The 18,661-nt window shown below is 40.0% G+C and overlaps 1 protein-coding gene across 3 annotated transcripts in view; it reads left to right on the top strand.

Moving 5' to 3' along the window:
* Positions 1-18,661, top strand: part of LOC149168547 (uncharacterized) — a 560,609-nt gene that overhangs the window by 157,848 nt on the left and 384,100 nt on the right. For 2 of the 3 annotated variants that reach the window (XM_089428301.1, XM_089428303.1), the window contains one exon: positions 11,606-11,688. In XM_089428301.1, the coding sequence (XP_089284427.1) occupies positions 11,606-11,688 (83 nt within the window). The remainder of the gene's footprint in view (positions 1-11,605; positions 11,689-18,661) is intronic. The other variant, XM_089428302.1, reaches the window with a different exon arrangement.

The following is an 18,661-nucleotide window of genomic DNA, read 5'->3' as shown; positions in this document are numbered from 1 at the left end:
TGCTTTTGAATTGTGTCAATCAAAATTTTATTTGCTTAACCTCACCTTTTCTATACTTTGTCTTAGCAGCAACCAATGTATTTGAAGGAGGCTCCACCACTTTTCCCTACACATAGTCCAATACTTAATGCTCCTCCAAAGTTAGGTCCAAAGTCATCTTCCATGCATGATAGTTAGATTTGTCTTTGAGCTTGTCCTTAGACTTGAAGTAAGATGTAGATGCCATGGGGACTTGCCCAATAATCTTTGTCCTACAGATCTCTTAGTGATTGATTTTCTCTCTTGCTTGGGCTTTGTCTTCACTTGGACATTGATCCTATGTTAATTTTAGATAACAATGGTATGTTCTATGCTTGTAACAATTACTTCAATGTCCTTTTATTAGCCCAATGGTAATTTCCACCTAATTTCCAATAACAATCACATAAACCATTAATCACATTGATAGTAACTGTAGGTAGAACATAAACAATAAACTACAGAAGACAAGTCAAGACACGAGAACACCAATATTTGGCTAATGCCAGGGAAAAAACCCAAGATGGGGAAAACCCTTGATCAATTTGTCTTATTAAAAATATCAAATGTTCAGTAGAGAGAGAGTACAATAATACAAAGTCAAAGTCAAAATTGACTTGCCAAATCACTGTCCAAAACAACCTTGTCAAATATGCAATTCTGGCCTTAGTCAACAGCAGTGACATTAGCCCTAACTAGAAAGTCAACAATAGTCAAAGTTTGGTCAAACTTCTCCAAAACAACTCAGTCAAAGGAGATAGGAACTTGACCTCTCTTGCTGGTCAAAGTCAGCCCAAAACAATCCTCCAAATAATAGTCAAACGCAATCAACTTGAAGTCAAATTTGTGGTCAAATAGGCTTGCGGTCAACGCAGGTCAAAGTTCCTAGAAATTCTCGGTTTTTGTGCCAAATAATGCAGCCTGCCCAAACAGAAAGATGCCTAAAAAATCGAACTAAATTTTTTCCTAGAAAGTCAAAGTCAATGTTGGTCAACACTAGTCAAAGTTGTAGATAGCTTCAGATTTATGGCCTCCCGAAATTCGTCCTCCTTTCTGCCATATGTAAAAAGAACAATTGCCCATTGAGGTGTACAAACCCATTAGATGAGGAGAGCGAAGAATGTGTTGTGTGATGATGATGCCATATGAGGGTGGAGGTCTCTCTTATTTATAAGAATTGATGAGGGTCAAAAGACATGTCTGTTGGGCTTCATGAGCCTACATGATGATGTGGCCGACCTTGAAACTTTTCACATGTGTGGGCTTCACCTCAAAACATATTTCTTCTTGTCCAAATTTAGCGATCTTTAGTTCCATTTTGGTCTTCTTGAAAAGAGGAATTCAATGCAATAATTATCTCCATCAAATGAGCCATCCAAATTGGAATTAGGCCCTAGTTGCCAACTTTAACACAACACTTCCATCTTTATATTTGTGAGTGGTAGACTTTGTTGCCATAATTTTTCTTTCAACTTTTATTGCCACCTTTAATGCATTCTCCAATGACTTAGGTTCCCAAAGGCGAACCTCTTGTTGAATGTGATCCTTTAAAGTTCCTAGGAAGACATCAATCAGATACTCCTTTGGAATATTAGTTACCTTGATGTTCACTCTTTGGAAGTCCTCAATGTCCTCCGCAACTGAACCCTTTTGTTTGAGATTTATCAATTAGCTAAAGAAGGTATTGCTTTTTGTATCCTCATAATGTGCTATCCATTCTTCTATAAATATTGTCCAAGTGACAAGTGATTTATGAGAACAAAGCCATTGATACCACACAAACTGATTGGGTTTTAAATTCTAAATATAAAGATGCAATACGTAACTTTTGTGTGTGTTTCACATCGTGTAGATCAAATAATTGCTCCATCTATAGTGTACATGTTACTAGATCCTTACCATCAAACTTCCTCATATCGATCTTTGGAATATGGTTGGTCTTCAACCCAAAGTTAGAGTCTCTAAAATCATTATTCACATTTCTTTTGTTCTCATCATGAGTTTCGTGGAATACCTTGTCACCATTAGTAAGCCTTTTTGTTGCAACATTGTCAAACCTTCCATGTCTATTTTTAGACTTTCCATGTCCCCTTTTAAACCATCCACGTCCCCTTTTATGCCTACTTTTAAGTCTTTCATCATCGCTTCCAGTTCATCTTTGGTTGCTCTTTGTGAGAGCGAAATTTGTCGCACTTGGTCCTGAAATTTTGATATATCATGTTACATTTCTTCCTTGTCATTTGTCATAATAGAACTTTCCAAGGGCTTAATGGGTGTAGATTTTTTTTTTGTTAGTTTTGGAGGCATTTTGGAGCCAATTAAAGATATATATATGCTTCACTATTTCCTTTGAATCACTTCAAACTGAGTTTTTAAACAAAAGTTATGCAAATTTAAAAATACACACATTTTAAGAGCTTGATTTTGAGCTTGTTGATATGGTTGACCTTGAAACCTTGGTATATCTGTGATTTCAGCATCCCAACGTCTGAAACTGCGTCTTGAGGTAGCTCTCTATGTTTTCTTTCCAATCCCACAAGTTAGACCTAGATAGGATTCTTCAAGGTAACTATATGCCAAATCCCTCACTATGATCTGATTATGGACTAGTTCAGTAGAGCAAACTTGTATGGGGTGCCACGTCCACTCTTTCAACCTTCTGCCCTGAAACTCATAGCGAAAAACTACAATCTGTGGACTTTCTGTTACTTTTCACGGAATTCAAATCCAATGTTTGAAGAGAAAGTTATGACGATTTTTTCGGGGACACCTGTTTGACATTGAATTCTAGAGCATACAGAAACCCTAACGTCCTTGGACCATATATGCGAAATATAGTGAACCAAAGTCTGAAATTGTAACCAGATGTTCACCAAGGTTTCTCCTCCAAGTGGTAGCAATTTCATGGTCTGATGCTTGATAGAAAAAAAGTTATAGCGAAAATGCCACAATGACCTGTTTGAAGCAGCAAAACCCTAGGATCAAGAGCTCTGATACCAAATGTTATGTATCCATATCAAAATAACATAGAAACATAAGAAAAAATAGATCAATGACTTGATAATAAGCCACTTCGGGGGGAAACCTCCTTTTATGTCACATAAATGAACAATTCTTGGATGATTCAAATGAGAAGACCTCTGTGGTATATATAGAAGTCTAAAGGGTCAAAATATAATTAGGGCCTACATAACAATAATAATGTAAGGGCACAATAATAACAATAGTGGGCTTCTATGGGGCACAACAATAACAATATAGGGCCTACACTAGTATTATAGGGACCTAACATATCTTCAGTCACTCGCTCAAGGATCTCGTTTGCTAGTGTCTCCACAATGATTGAGGACTATGATGAGGCGCTGTTAAGATTTGGTATGTTCTATGCTAGAGAAATTTATTTAAATTTTCACAGTTAGCAATCACATCAACATTACGATAAACTGCAGATAGAACATAAATATAATATGCAGAAGACAAGCCAAGACAAGAGGACACAAGATATGGCGCGAGCCAGGGACAAACCCCACAATGTGTGGGGAAACCCTTTGATCAAATCTTCTTTTATCTTCAAAGTTCAGCAGAGAAGGAGAGAGAGAGAGAGAGAGTACATTTACAACAGAAGTCAATACTTTGACTTATCTAGATCTAGCATAGATCATTTCGTATCATGATGAGATCAGTTGAAGACATTCTTCTTCAACTGATTCTCAAGGTGACTCCTTCACCTATCATCGTTCTACATCTCGTCCATTTGCTGCCCCTGATTGTGTAGCACCATCATGCTGCATCATGCTGCTCATGATCTCATACATGACGCTGCCGCCCATATATCATGTATCATTGTGCTACCCATCATGCTATTGCTCATGCTCCATGTATCATTGCGCTGCCCATCCACAATATCTCATGCATCATGCTGCTGCCCAATACTGTGTTATATATATGTGTCCAAATCACACAACGTTCTTATCTCTATGCCACCGAAGTTTATATACCCAGGCAATATCACTTTATGAACACTGTATATAATCCCTGATGGCTGTGTTCCATTATATATATGACTGTCCACATATAGTGTGTGTATATGACTGTGTACTACAGCGTATGTATATACTCATGTGTTCCATACATCATTAATGTGACTGTGTCCCATAATGAATAAGACCTGTATCATGTTGCGTCCCATACAATTGTTGTCGTTCCATAATATATAAATGTGTTCTTTTATGACAGCATTTACATAATAAATATGACATATATACCAGCGTTCCATTATCTGTCTACATACAGCTACTGTCCAATAACATATATATTTGCGTTCCAATATCTGTCTACATACAACTGCGTTCATATATGATTGAGTTCCAATTGCATCATGACGGTGTTTATACACAGCATATAGGGTTTCACCATAGCGTATCTGGTTTCCTTGAATAGCGTTTCACCATGAACGACATATCAGATATTACCATGACTGCGTATTAACTGTGTTACCATCAACGGCATATCAGATATTTCCAGGAGTACGTATGAGCTTGAATGACATCTCAGATACTGCCTTGACTGCGTATTGAGCTGTGTGTAGAGTATAGGGCTGAATTGCGTTTCTAGGACTACGTATGAGCTGTGTGCAATCCATGTATATATTGCCTTGCTGCATTGTATGCATGCGTATATATATATCTGTTGTTGCTGCTTGCGTATATATATATATATATCTGTTGTTGCTGCTTGCGTATATATATATATATCTGTTGTTGCGTTGTGTCATTTCCAGTGAATTGTGTTTATGCGGATTGCGGATCTTTAGGAGCAGATTCTCAGATTTGACTGCGGCTTAAGGCAACATATCACAACGACTTCCATCTAGCGTGGCTCCCTTCTACTGCGGCTTCCATCTATGGTGGCTGCGTATATGGTATCAGGTTAACTGTGTATGATGTGCGTTAGAACTAGGGCATCATTTGTAATGTCAGCGTATGACTTGTCTCCATGACCAGCGTAGATATGTCTTCATGACCAGCGTAGGGCATCATCTTGCAGCTGGAGCTCCTTTTAGGCCAGCGTATTCTTTTGGTTCTCTCCTTCTCCAAAAACCCAGACGTGGAGAGGAGATCACCTCAAGAATACCTATTCAAAATGACTTCAAATCCTCACCAATTTATACTAAAATGTGGATAATGAATAGACACGTCGGTTGGGCTTCTAGAGCCTACATAAGTGCTGGTCGGCTTGATAATAATTACATAAACAAAATAAATTCATATCTCCATAAATACTTATCAGAATCGGATGATCTTTGGATCAATCCTACACCTCTCGACGAGAGGGATCCAATAAAAATATCAGCTGCCAGAAATAAGCTAACCCACATGGAGTTTGGCCCTAGTTGCCAATTTAACACTCCCTCTCAACTAGGGAGAACTCCATCCGCTGATCCATATGTACGACTGTACTATCTCTGCCATTAGTGCCTTGCACTACTCTGCCTAGCTCTGCTGGCTCTACTCAGCTCTGCTGGCTTTGCTCTGCTCTGCTCAGCTCTGCTGGCTCGGCTCTGCTCTGCTCAGCGCTGCTGGCTCTGCTCTGCTCAGCTCTACTGGCTCTGCTCTGCTCAGCTCAGCTCTGCTAGCTTTGCTCTGCTGGCTCTGCTCTGCTCTGCTCATCTCCGCTGAACTATGAAGAAGAAGAATTGATCGAGAATGAGTCATATCATTCTCTACTGACCTGAAGTCAGTCTCAGAGTGCATACCACTAGTCCCAGACCAGTCTCAGCTGACCCGAAGTCAGCTTCATAGTAAGTACCACTCCTACCACTGGTCCCAGACCAGTATCGCAGTCTCAGAGAGTGTACCACTGGTCCCAGACCAGTCTCAACCGACCCGAAGTCAGCGTCATAGTATGTACCACTCTCACTGGTCCCAGACCAGTACTGCACTAACACGAAGTCAGTATCGGAGTATGTACCACTGGTCCCAGACCAGTCTCAGCCGACCCGAAGTCAGCGTCATAGCATGTACAACTCCTACCATTGGTCCCAGACCAGTATCATTGATCCCAGATCAATGGGGGACATCCTAGCGTAGGGAGTACGATAGATACAACGATGCGTCCATCGGTACTACTATGGTCCCTAACTTCATTTCCCTGCTCATTGATCATATGAGAGGTACTTCCCATGAGTCCCAGACTGCATGGGTAGGATGCCTCGACAGGAGAACTTAATAAATCCTGTCCTCACAGGAGAACACATCAATCCTGCTACAATCGCCATGGAGAACACATCAATCCAGGCTGCCATGGAGAACACATCAATCCAGGCCTCACAGGAGAACACATCAATCCTGCTACAATCGCCATGGAGAACACATCAATCTAGGCCTCACAGGAGAACACATCAATCCTGCTACAATCGCCATGGAGAACACATCAATCCAGGCCTCACAGGAGAACACATCAATCCTGCTACAATCGCCATGGAGAACACATCAATCCAGGCCTCACAGGAGATCTAATCATCCTGCTACACAAGAGAGCGAATCATCTTGTCCCACAAGAGAGCGAATCATCTTGTTCCAGTGCGCATCACCAGGGGAGGGTGAGTCACCCTGTGGTCGTATGTTGCTCTAGTAGATTCTGTAAGCCCCACAGAGCTCCCAGAGCTCAATGTATGCACATGCAGGACCCTTTTACAAAGGTCTCTTGATGACTCCAAGTCATTCGGGAAAATCACAAATTTGATCTTTCCCCCGGGGCTTTAGCGACCTGTATATCATTTCAGTGCGATGGAGCCTCCCTGCTCATCGACTTTCCATATCCCAGATAAGGCAGTATCTGATGTCTGTCCGTTGGAGGAATTGTCGAATACAGGTTCCTCAATAATCGAAAGCAGCTAAGAAATTCCGCAACCATGCAGCTTCATACAAGATCATACTCGTAGCCATGTATTCGGTCTTGGCGGTGCTTATAGTGACCGACTTCTGCTTCCTGCATCGAAGCAGAATCCAAAGAGAACCAACACTGAAAAGTGCTCTAGTGATCCTCCACACTGCCTGCCCACTCATCATTCGAATAATCATGTGGTTTCATATTTTCGGCAGTGTATCTCAATGCATGAGAGATTGTGCCCCTGAAGATATCTCAGAAGATTCTTGGTACCAATCTAGTGAGGCTCAACCAAATATGAGCTCACCATGCTAACTGCAACACATATGTTCGAACGGAGGTTCTCCAAGAACATCAATGCGAATGAGTTTATGAAACTCAAAGGCATTTCCCAAATCTGGTCCGACATCATTACCATATAACTTCTGAAAGTTAAGATCCTCGAGGTAGTCACAAGCTTACAGCTTATCTTCCCACATTCAGAATCCAACTCCCTCTGTCTCCTATAAATGAGAGGGTTTGCACCTGTTAGACATAGGTGTCGGTATGAGAGGTTTATCATCCACAACCTTTGAGTAATGGTTTGGATCGGTTTCACTCCTAGTGAATCTCAGCTGCATTAGATAGCTATCAATCCTCTCATACTATGCCCGAGGTGTTTTTCTTCAAGCCATAGAGGGCTTTCTTCCACCTGTACACATGAGATTCCTTGATCATGATTCTCAAACTCCTCGGGTTGTTCCAAACCTGTGAACCTGCTGCATGAGGGGAATGGTCCCCTTATAATATTTTCCTTCGGTACATGTACCTTCATGCTTCTTTTTGAATTCAGGCATCCTAGTCACCATCTGACTCACAGACCTCCGGTGCTGAGTCAATGGACATGGTCCCCAGTGGACTTCCTGCAACTTGATACAACCCTGAACTCAAAAACATCTTTAAAAGATCTATTTTCAAATATGTACCTTTCCATCGATAAGTGTCACCTTGTAACCTTTGACTTCCATTTCCGAGATGGACATCAGGTTCAATCAGGTACACAAAAGAGATTTTGGGGTTCCTTGCTTTTGTGGAAGAGTTGACCATTTCCTTGATGACTTGCATTACCAGTCATTCTTTTGATCATTGAAGATGTCCCAGGAATGATTGTTATCTTCATCAAGATATGTGTCTCTGCCATTCAGACACTCCTTCGTATAACGACCGAACTTATTTCAACAAGGCATCCGCCTTTTCTTCTTCCCAATGAAGTGATCTTAAGATGGACCATCAAAAACTTTCGTTGCGCCATTCTGATAACATTCTCTGCTTTGACTTCACCCTAGGTGAATTATGAGGAACCCATTGATCCTTCTGTCTTGTCCCAACTGTCTTCGGTGATTGCTCTTTCACTCTTGCTTGGGCATCGTCTTCACCTCAGCTTTGATACCATGTTAAGATTTGGTATGTTCTATGCTAGAGCAATTTATTTAAATTTTCACAGTTAGCAATCACATCAGCATTACGATAAACTGCAGATAGAACATAAATATAATATGCAAAAGACAAGCCAAGACAAGAGGACACAAGATATTGCGCGAGCCAGGGACAAACCCCACAATGTGTGGGGAAACCCTTTGATCAAATCTTCTTTTATCTTCAAAGTTCAGCAGAGAAGGAGAGAGAGAGAGAGAGTACATTTACAACAGAAGTCAATACTTTGACTTATCTAGATCTAGCATAGATCATTTCGTATCATGATGAGATCAGTTGAAGACATTCTTCTTCCACTGATTCTCAAGGTGACTCCTTCACCTATCATCATTCTACATCTCATTCATTTGCTGCCCCTGATTGTGTAGCACCATCATGCTGCATCATGCATTATCATGCTGCTCATGATCTCATACATCACGCTGCCCATATATCATGTATCATTGTGCTACCCATCATGCTACTGCTCATGCTCCATGTATCATTGCGCTGCCCATCCACAATATCTCATGCATCATGCTGCTGCCCAATACCGTGTTATATATATGTGTCCAAATCACAAAACGTTCTTATCTCTATGCCACCGAAGTTTATATACCTAGGCAATATCACTTTATGAACACTGTATATAATCCCTAATGGATGTGTTCCATTATATATATGACTGTCCACATATAGTGTGTATATATGACTGTGTACTACAGCGTATGTATATACTCATGTGTTCCATACATCATTAATGTGATTGTGTCCCATAATGAATAAGACTTGTATCATGTTGCGTCCCATACAATTGTTGTCGTTCCATAATATATAAATGTGTTCTTTTATGACTGCATTTACATAATAAATATGACATATATAACAGCGTTCCATTATCTGTCTACATACAGCTACTGCCCAATAACATATATATTTGCGTTCCAATATCTGTCTACATACAGCTGCGTTCATATATGATTGAGTTCCAATTGCATCATGACGGTGTTTATACACAGCATATAGGGTTTCACCATAGCGTATCTGGTTTCCTTGAATAGCGTTTCACCATGAACGACATATCAGATATTACCATGACTGCGTATTAACTGTGTTACCATCAACGGCATATCAGATATTTCCAGGAGTACGTATGAGCTTGAATGACATCTCAGACACTGCCTTGATTGCGTATTGAGCTGTGTGTAGAGTATAGGGCTGAATTGCGTTTCTATGACTACGTATGAGCTGTGTGCGATCCATGTATATATTGCCTTGCTGCGTTGTATGCATGCGTATATATATATATCTGTTGTTGCTGCTTGCGTATATATATATCTGTTGTTGCGTTGTGTCATTTCCAGTGAATTGTGTTTATGCGGATTGCGGCTCTTTAGGAGCAGATTCTCAGATTTGACTGCGGCTTAAGGCAACGTATCACAACGACTTCCATCTAGCGTGGCTCCCTTCTACTGCGACTTCCATCTATGGTGGCTGCGTATATGGTATCAGGTTAACTGTGTATGATGTGCGTTAGAACTAGGGCATCATTTGTAATGTCAGCGTATGACTTGTCTCCATGACCAGCAGATATGTCTTCATGACCAACATAGGGCATCATCTTGCAGCTGGGGCTCCTTTTAGGCTAGCGTATTCTTTTGGTTCTCTCCTTCTCCAAAAACCCAGACGTGGAGAGGAGATCACCTCAAGAATACCTGTTCAAAATGACTTCAAATCCTCACCAATTTATACTAAAATGTGGATAATGAATAGACACGTCGGTTGGGCTTGTAGAGCCTACGTAAGTGCTGGTCGGCTTGATAATAATTACATAAACAAAATAAATTCATATCTCCATAAATACTTATCGAAATCGGATGATCTTTGGATCAATCCTACACCTCTCGACGAGAGGGATCCAATAAAAATATCAGCTGCCAGAAATAAGCTAACCCACATGGAGTTTGGCCCTAGTTGCCAATTTAACAAGAGTGAACATCTTAGTCTCTTCACTAATCCTCAACATCCATATCCAGTTCTAGCATATCTTGACATCCTCTCTTTTGTTTAGCACACATATTTTCCAATTTCTAGCAATATTTCTTGTACTTGCACCTTATCTTACATTCTATCTTAGCTAGACATTTAGCTTGTAGCTAGATACTTGAATCTTTTTCTTTTCTGCATCTAGTACTATTCTATGAATTGTCTTTGCACTCCCACTTTTTAATATCATTGGATGTACTCCTTTAGTCCCCTTGACATGCTTTTGTGTCATTTATTGGACATTAAAAAAGTGATCGTATCTACGCTTACTATCATAGAGGTTCAAACCTTGTCTTGGTCGATGTGCAAGCATCTAAGTTGGTATATACGAAACAAAAATCATAATTGAAGGATTACTTGAAAGAATGAGACTAGAGATTCCTATATATATTTTGGTTTCTTTGATGGATTTTGGTATTAAATGCTTAGTCATTGAGTAAGATTGATTGAATAATCCCCTTTATACATAGGGCTCGATGTATAATGAATTATGGCTTGGCCTATTTGCTACTTCTTTGCAAGATTATTTCTTCCTTCTCTTTAGCGAGCACAATCATATTCATTTTCTTTACTTACTCTTGAGATAATTGTGGTTGTTGAAAAGTGTTATCTATATATATATATATATATATATATATATATATATATATGATATATCATCTCTTAAATCTCTCTTTGATGTGTCCTTCAATTCAAATATCGTTAGTATCCTCTTTCTTGATGAGTAGATATCATGTTTGTTTGCAAGTGTAGATACTCTTTCATCTATTTCACCATTCCATTCATGTTTTGAATTCTTACCTAAATTTGATAGACTCTACTCCAACATGCTTTTGTCATCCTTAATCACTTCATTTTAAAATTTTTAAAAGAAATGTAAACATTTTTTTGTCATCCTTAATTGCTTTGTTTTTAAAAGCCCTTAGGTTTAATTGCATATGAAAGCTATTAGTTCTTTGCGCTACTACATCTTCCAATATAACCTTTATGTTATTAGACTACAATTCTCAAACATGTACATCCATTGTTGTGAGTACATCTCTTCAAGATTTTAGCTCCTCTTTTGTTTCTTTAATGTTGTATTGAATAGCACAAATATACTCTAAATTATATTTTCAAGAGGCAAAGTGATATTGAATCGAAACCTTCTTTTGGCTTGATTTTACTGGTAATTATGTGAGATTTTTTGGTTATTTTGTAGGCATTGGATGATCGCACTATAGGACATAACCCTGAGCGTTTGAGCTTATTGAAGGGAGGTATTGTGTACAGTAACGCAGTCACGTATGTGCCTTCTATTTGTCTCTTGTAGCTTGAAAATTTTTCCTTGTCTATTTGTAGGTTGGAAAGATGAATTTTACTTGTTTATCTATGTTATGGTTAGTCTAGAGACACTTACGGGAATCACCACCGTTCTAGTAGTGTAGATTGGGTTACAGTTTCTTGACGAAAACCGAATGATGCAAATGTTGAACTACTTTTCTCTGTATTTATGACTATTATATGAATGTTAGTTCTATTTGTTCATAATCCCATCCCCATTGAAAGGACCTTGTTTTTTCACCTTTGGTCTATATTTTTGATGCTTAATCTCCCCCTTGTCACTATTTGCATCCCTGTTGCTTTTCATTTGTTCCTTTGACTTGGCCTCTTTCCATTACTATTTGAACTTGTTTCGTTTTCCTCTTCCCATTATTGTTTGAACCTATTTCATGTTCTTATGCATGAAGTTTTCGAGTTCTACTCTTGAGATTATTTTCTTCTTACGTTTTGACTAACTTTCAAATGTCATGTACTAGTTTATATTATAGGCCTTGACAGAGACATTCCCAAAATTAAGCTTAATTTAGAGGAAATAATAAATCTATAAAACATCCAATAATATCTACAAATATCATAAATATTGTAATGTGTTCTAGATGAAAACTTAGTCATTGTAAAAATGATAAGTGAAAATACTCTCATTACAAGATCTATTAATACAATAACGACATGTAATTCTGGGGTTGGCCAGGTAGCTGACCCTATTGTTCGTTTTGGTGGCAATATGAGCATAAACTTTATGCTTCTTCAATTTGCATGATTTCCCCGCTCAATGGATTGATGACCATTCACTACCAATGAGGAATTTCTTTTCATCCCACATCAAGGTGATTGGATTTACACCAATGGAAACCATACAGTTCATCTCGAATATCCGTCAATGGGATTGTGGCATGTATAGTTTAGTGATACATGTGGGTTTGATTCGTTACATTATCAACTTAAATAGTTAAAGGATATTTGACATGGATCTATGATCCATCCAAAGCTCTATCTATAACTAAAGGTGCCGATACAACCATCAGAGTCAGAATAGTGAGACACGCAATAACGTCTAGATACATTTGGTTTTCTTTCACCCTCCATCGACTGGATGTATGAATAAAATGTTGTCGGGATTAGTGTTTGGTTAAGCAATTATGGATTAATTCTTCCATCACTTTTCTTCTATTTTGTCTTCTTCGAACTCTTATCCATTTTTGTAGTTTCGATTTGGAACCTATGGCCTTGAGCAACTGATATCTTTTCAATAATACATAAAATAGATAGAGAACCCTTCGATATATAGATAATAAAATTTGATATTGGAGAGGAATAAATGGACTAATCCATGTAACTCATTTATTCAAACTGATTGGGGAGGGAATGAAGAGGTGATAATGGAAGCCTTTGCACAATTTTCTTCCGATCTTGATAAAGCTACTCAAGGTCAATTGGCAAGGGGTCAACGATTACGTGAGTTGCTCAAACAATCTCAAAACACCCTCTTGAGGCATGAAACATGGAAAATATTGTGGATCCTGCAACTTGGTTGTAGCTCCAACTCGTAAGCCACCTCTCCAACCCTCCTCATCACCCTGTAAGGTCCAAAAAATCTCGGTTGCAGCTTTTCGGCCCCCTTCTGCTTCAGAGTGGACTACCAGTATGGTTGCAATCGAATGTACACCAAGTCCCCTCACTTGAAATGCCTTTCCACTCGATGCCTGTCAGCATACATCTTCTGCTGATTTTGAGCTGTTTGCAACTTATCCTTAAGAGCCTTGAGTATATCTTGGCTCTCTAGGATCCAACTTTGGCGTTTGGGGCCCGTCTGTCTCCAAAAGAAATGTCGGCAAAAGACAAAGCATCATAACCATATAAAGCACGGAAAGGAGTCATACCAATGGACATGTGATATGTCGTGTTGTAACAATACTCTCTCAATTGCAACCATCGAATCCAAGCCCTCTGCTGCCCTATCACATAGTTCCTAAGATTACCCTCTAGCCACTGGTTCACTCTCTCTGTCTGGCCGTCGGTCTGTGGATGAAAACTGGTGCTCGGGGTGAGCTCGGTGCCAATTAGTGATCTGAATTGGATCCATGAAAATTATCAAAATGCTATGACTGTATCAAATCAGGATAGACTTCAAGAAACTTGTGAACAATGAGCCATTAGGAAGGACCTTTGAACAGTGGCAGTTTGTAGCCAGCAAGGAACGACGAGGACCTCGGTTAAAGCGCGTTGACCGAGGCCCATGGAGATCGCGCAGGAGGCAAACTAACAGTTGGCAAGTCCGGATCGAAAAACGGAGGCCGTTTTTGATGCACGATTAGCGCTAATCGCACATCACTGGGCAAAACCCCTCGAGAAGGAAAGGCCCCGAGCGCTCGGTCGCATGGGAAGCCAAGAAACCATAGGGAAAGCGCTAAAGCGAAAGGCGGGTCTCGCGCTCCAAAACCGGCGGAATATTGGAGGCACTTTGGGCGGTAAGCGGATTTGGTAGAGAACGAGCGATTCCACACATTGCACGAAGTGTCCAGCGGATGAGAGAGAAAACCGCCTCTTATCGTGGGCTAACGGTCAAGCAAGTCAACCGCACGATAAGAGTGAACATTGTAGGATCTGGGGCTCCAGATCTAACGGCAGAGATTGCGCCTGATGAGAAACCAGATCTTGAGGGAGAAATAAGTTGCGGCATATAAAAGTTTGAAGTCCGATTTGACCGCTGAGTTGGCGAGTGAATCATTACACAGCGTAATCGAAATACCGAACCGTTTGAGGAAGAGCTGGCGCAGTTCGTAAGAGGATAAGTGGCCACTTCCCTGTGAGACGTTACGCAGTGGCGATGATGCAAAGGCAGGGAACTCCAAGCGAACAACAGCAGGCGATCCGAAGGGGTGGAAGAGGAAGCGAGCAGTCAGAGGATGGATTGGCGTTAAGCCATGAACGAACAAACAGAGAACAAGCGAATAAGCGAGTGAAAAGAAGGAGACAAAGAGCCAGGACAGAGAAAAGCAAGAAGCAGAGAACAGAGAGCCGAGCTGACCTACAGAGTTAAGGCAGCATCGAGCAAACAGAAGGCTTGAGAGGTTCGAGCGATCCATGTGAGGATATCTGTCGGGAACTGAGTACCAAATTGGATTCATCCCATTAAGATCCTTTGAGCTCGAGACTTGGTAAGGAAGAGTCTGTGCACTCTATTGGCTTGGGGAATCCAAGTACCACCCTGCTAAGCATCATCTGTTCTAGGAGACTCAGACCGAGCTCCTCATTGTAAAACTCTGTTCAAAGACACAATAAAAGAAGGCCACCACTGAAAGCTGGACCGGAGACGTAGCCCTGGAGGATAGGGTGAACTCCTTATTAATTTGTTGTGTTTCTGTTTTGCTTACTGTGTTTCTCTTACTGTTTTCCAGTGCCTGTGTATTTTGCAATCTTATCGATCTGTTGCCTAAGATAACATAAATACACACCAGCACATGAGTCTGTAATACCTTCATACATTAATTAATTAACTGAGATCACTCGAGTGATTTTCAGATCAAGTGGTATCAGAGCTTTAGGCTGTTAAGGCTAGACAAGCTTGTGTTGGATTTAGCTGTTGATGCTAACTAGATCAAAGCTCAAATTAGGAGAAGAAGAGTTGGTCGAAACTAATCCTGAAATTGGGAGAGTCTACCCTCAGAAGACAATGTCAGAAGAAGGTTCTATGGGGCCAGACCCTTAATTCATAGATAGTTTCCTAGCCATAAAGTCCATGGTAGAGGAAATGTATAGGGACTTTAGAAAACACAAGGATGAAGATGCATCGGGCTCCAAACAAGACAAAGGAGAAGATGAGTCTTTCCTCCATGACCACTCAAAAGGCAAAGGGAAAGAAGAACGCTTTCTCACACCTCCTAATAGCGTTGAACATAAAAAGAAGGCATCTTTGATTAAACTAGATGTTAAATTTGATTTACCTATATATGATGGAGAGTTGAATGCAGAAAAGCTGGACAATTGGATTAGACAAATTGATGTTTATTGCAGAGTGTGGAGTATTGATTCAGACAAGAGCAAGATTCAACTAGAAAGCCTACGCCTTGGAGGCATTGCCTTAGTTTGGTGGGAAGGCAGGACCCAAGCTGACTTGAAGAGACATGGTAAGACTATCTCTGTCTAGAGTGAATTTGTTTCTGCAATCAAAAAGCAGTTCTATCCATTGGCCTACATGCAGCAAGCCATGATGAGCTGACAAACTCTTCGACAGTTGAAAGGGAAAAGTGTACAAGGATACACTTAGGAATTTAGAAAGAGAGCATTGATTCTAGGAATCTCATTAGACTCACCTGAGACTCTGTTGAAGTATATCGGTGGTCTACACAGCTACATGAGGCACACTATCCTCATGTTTAATCCCACTAGTATAGATGAGGTATCTGTTCAAGCTACTCATCTAGAGGCTAGAGGAAAGAATGGAAGTCCAGAAGTTGGGGGATCATCCCAACCCACTGCAAGTAAGGATAAGGAGAAAAGAAAACAGAAATGGAAAGCAAGGAAGGCTAACATTGCATAGAAAAGCAAGGCTTCATATACTCACTGTAAGAAGGATGGGCATGATGATGAGCATTGTTGGATTCTGCATCCGGAGCTGAGACCTAAGAAGTTCGAGGGCAAGAAGAAGAAGACTGCTACAACTATTCAAAAAGATTTGGGGTCAGACTCAAGAGATGAAACAACTATTACAGCCACAGGTATAAAAGGCTGTCCGCTTTAGAGAACGCAGAAATCAAGAAGCAGGTGTAGGAGTTGCTTGAGAAAGGGTTTATCAGACCTAGCACATCACCATGTGCATCACCAATCGTTTTGGTGAGAAAGAAAGATGGCTTGTGGAGAATGTGCATTGATTACTGAGCACTGAATAAGATAACAATAAAAAACCGTTATCCCCTTCCTCACATAGATGATCTTTTGGATCAATTGAAAGAAGCTGTTTATTTTTCCAAGTTAGAGTTGCATAGTGGATACTATCAGGTTAGAGTTGCAGAACAAGATGCATGGAACACTGCTTTCAAAACAAAGCAGGGATTGTATGAGTGGCTAGTTATGCCTTTTGGCTTGACCAATGCTCCCGCTACTTTCATGAGATTAATGAATGATGTACTCAGACCTTTTCTTGATGATTTTGTTATTGTGTATCTGGATGACATTCTGATATTTAGCAAAACATGGGAAGAACATTTAAAGCATGTTAAGCAGACACTAGATGTTTTGAAAATAGAAAAACTTCATGTTAAACTCTCAAAATGTGAATTTGGCAAAACATCTTTGAATTATTTGGGTCATATAGTAGAGGGTGGTGAATTGAAGGTAGATCCCTCTAAGGTGTTAGTCATTGTAAACTGGCCTAAACCCAAATCTGCTATAGAAGTTAGAAGCTTCTTAGGAGCAGCACAATATTGGAGAAAGTTCATTTTTAACTTTTCCTTAATTGCAGCCCCCTTACATGCTTTAACAGGATTGAACAAGGTGTTTCAGTGGGGAGGCAAACAGCAGAAAGCCTTCGACACCTTGAAAGAAAAGATTAGTATAACACCCATACTAGCATTGCCTGATCTTCAAAGACCATTTGAGATCCAAACGGATGCCAGTGACTATGCCATGGGAGCAGTGTTGACACAACACAGTAAACCCATATGTTATCATTTTGAGACATTTAATTTTGCAGTAGTTAACTATCCTACATATGATAAAGAATTGTATGCATTAATACAGAGTGTGAAAAAGTGGCAACATTACTTAATGGGCAAAGAAACAGTAATACATACTGATCATCAACCACTTCAATATCTACACTCCCAAACTAAGTTGTAGCAATCAAGGCACTATAGATGGATGGGTTTTCTACAACAGTTTCATTTGGTCATCAGATATAAAAAGGGCATACACAATAAAGTTGCAGATACGTTATCTAGACCCATTATAAATGCATCTACTATACTTAAGCATAATTTTGTGTTACATGAGAGTTACATTGAACAATATGCTCAAGATATAGACTTTAAGGATGTATATGCAACTTTAAGTCAAGGCAAACGAATAGAAGAATTGGATTATCATGTAAAAGACCGACTCTTATATCATTGTGGGAAGTTATGCATTCCACACACTGAGAGAGTAAAGATAATTCGAGAAGCACACACTTCTCTAATATCAGGTCACTTTGGGGTAAGCAAAACAGTTGCACAGTTGCAAAGATTTTGTTATTGGCAAAAAATGAACGAGACAATTTCTAGATATGTAAGAGGGTGTACTATGTATGCTAAAAGCAAGGCCAACAATAGAAAACTAGGCTTGTACACTCCATTACCAGTTCCTTCTCACCCTTGGGAAAGTGTTTCGATGGATTTTGTTGGAGGACTACCTAAATCTAGGAAAGGTCATGATTATCTGTATGTTGTTATGGATGCAAAACTGTTCTTTCAACATGTATGGGTTCATTTTGGATTACCCACTTCCATTGTATCTGATCGAGACACCCGATTTGTGGGAAAGTTTTGGTCAAGTCTGTGGAACTGATGGACATCAAACTGAAGAAAAGCATAGCTTTCCATCCACAAATTGATGGCCAGACAAGTAGTTAACAGGACAGTGATCCAGTTACTCAGGGGATATTGTAGCAAACATCTTAAGCTTTGGGATGAACATTTATGTTATGTGCAGCATGCTTACAACAGAGCAAAACATTCTTCTACGCAGAGATTTCCTTTTGAGACTTGTTTTGGTTTCATACCAAGGTCTCCTTTGGATTTTGTCTTTGGTAAAGACACCACAGTTGAGGGACACAGTGATGTGGACAGGGCAACTAGGTTCATTGAACAAATCCAAGAGATCCACCAGGTAGTACAAGAACAACTGGAAAAGAGCCAAGCCAAATACAAGGCAAGGCATGACAAGCATCGGATGGAGC

Source organism: Pinus tabuliformis, chromosome 4_2, assembly GCF_031772625.1.
Source record: "Pinus tabuliformis cultivar Carrire ecotype Pingquan chromosome 4_2, CPIR1, whole genome shotgun sequence".
Lineage (NCBI taxonomy): Eukaryota > Viridiplantae > Streptophyta > Pinopsida > Pinales > Pinaceae > Pinus > Pinus tabuliformis.
The sequence above is the reverse complement of the archived record's forward strand: the minus strand, read 5'-3'. Positions and strand labels throughout refer to the sequence as shown.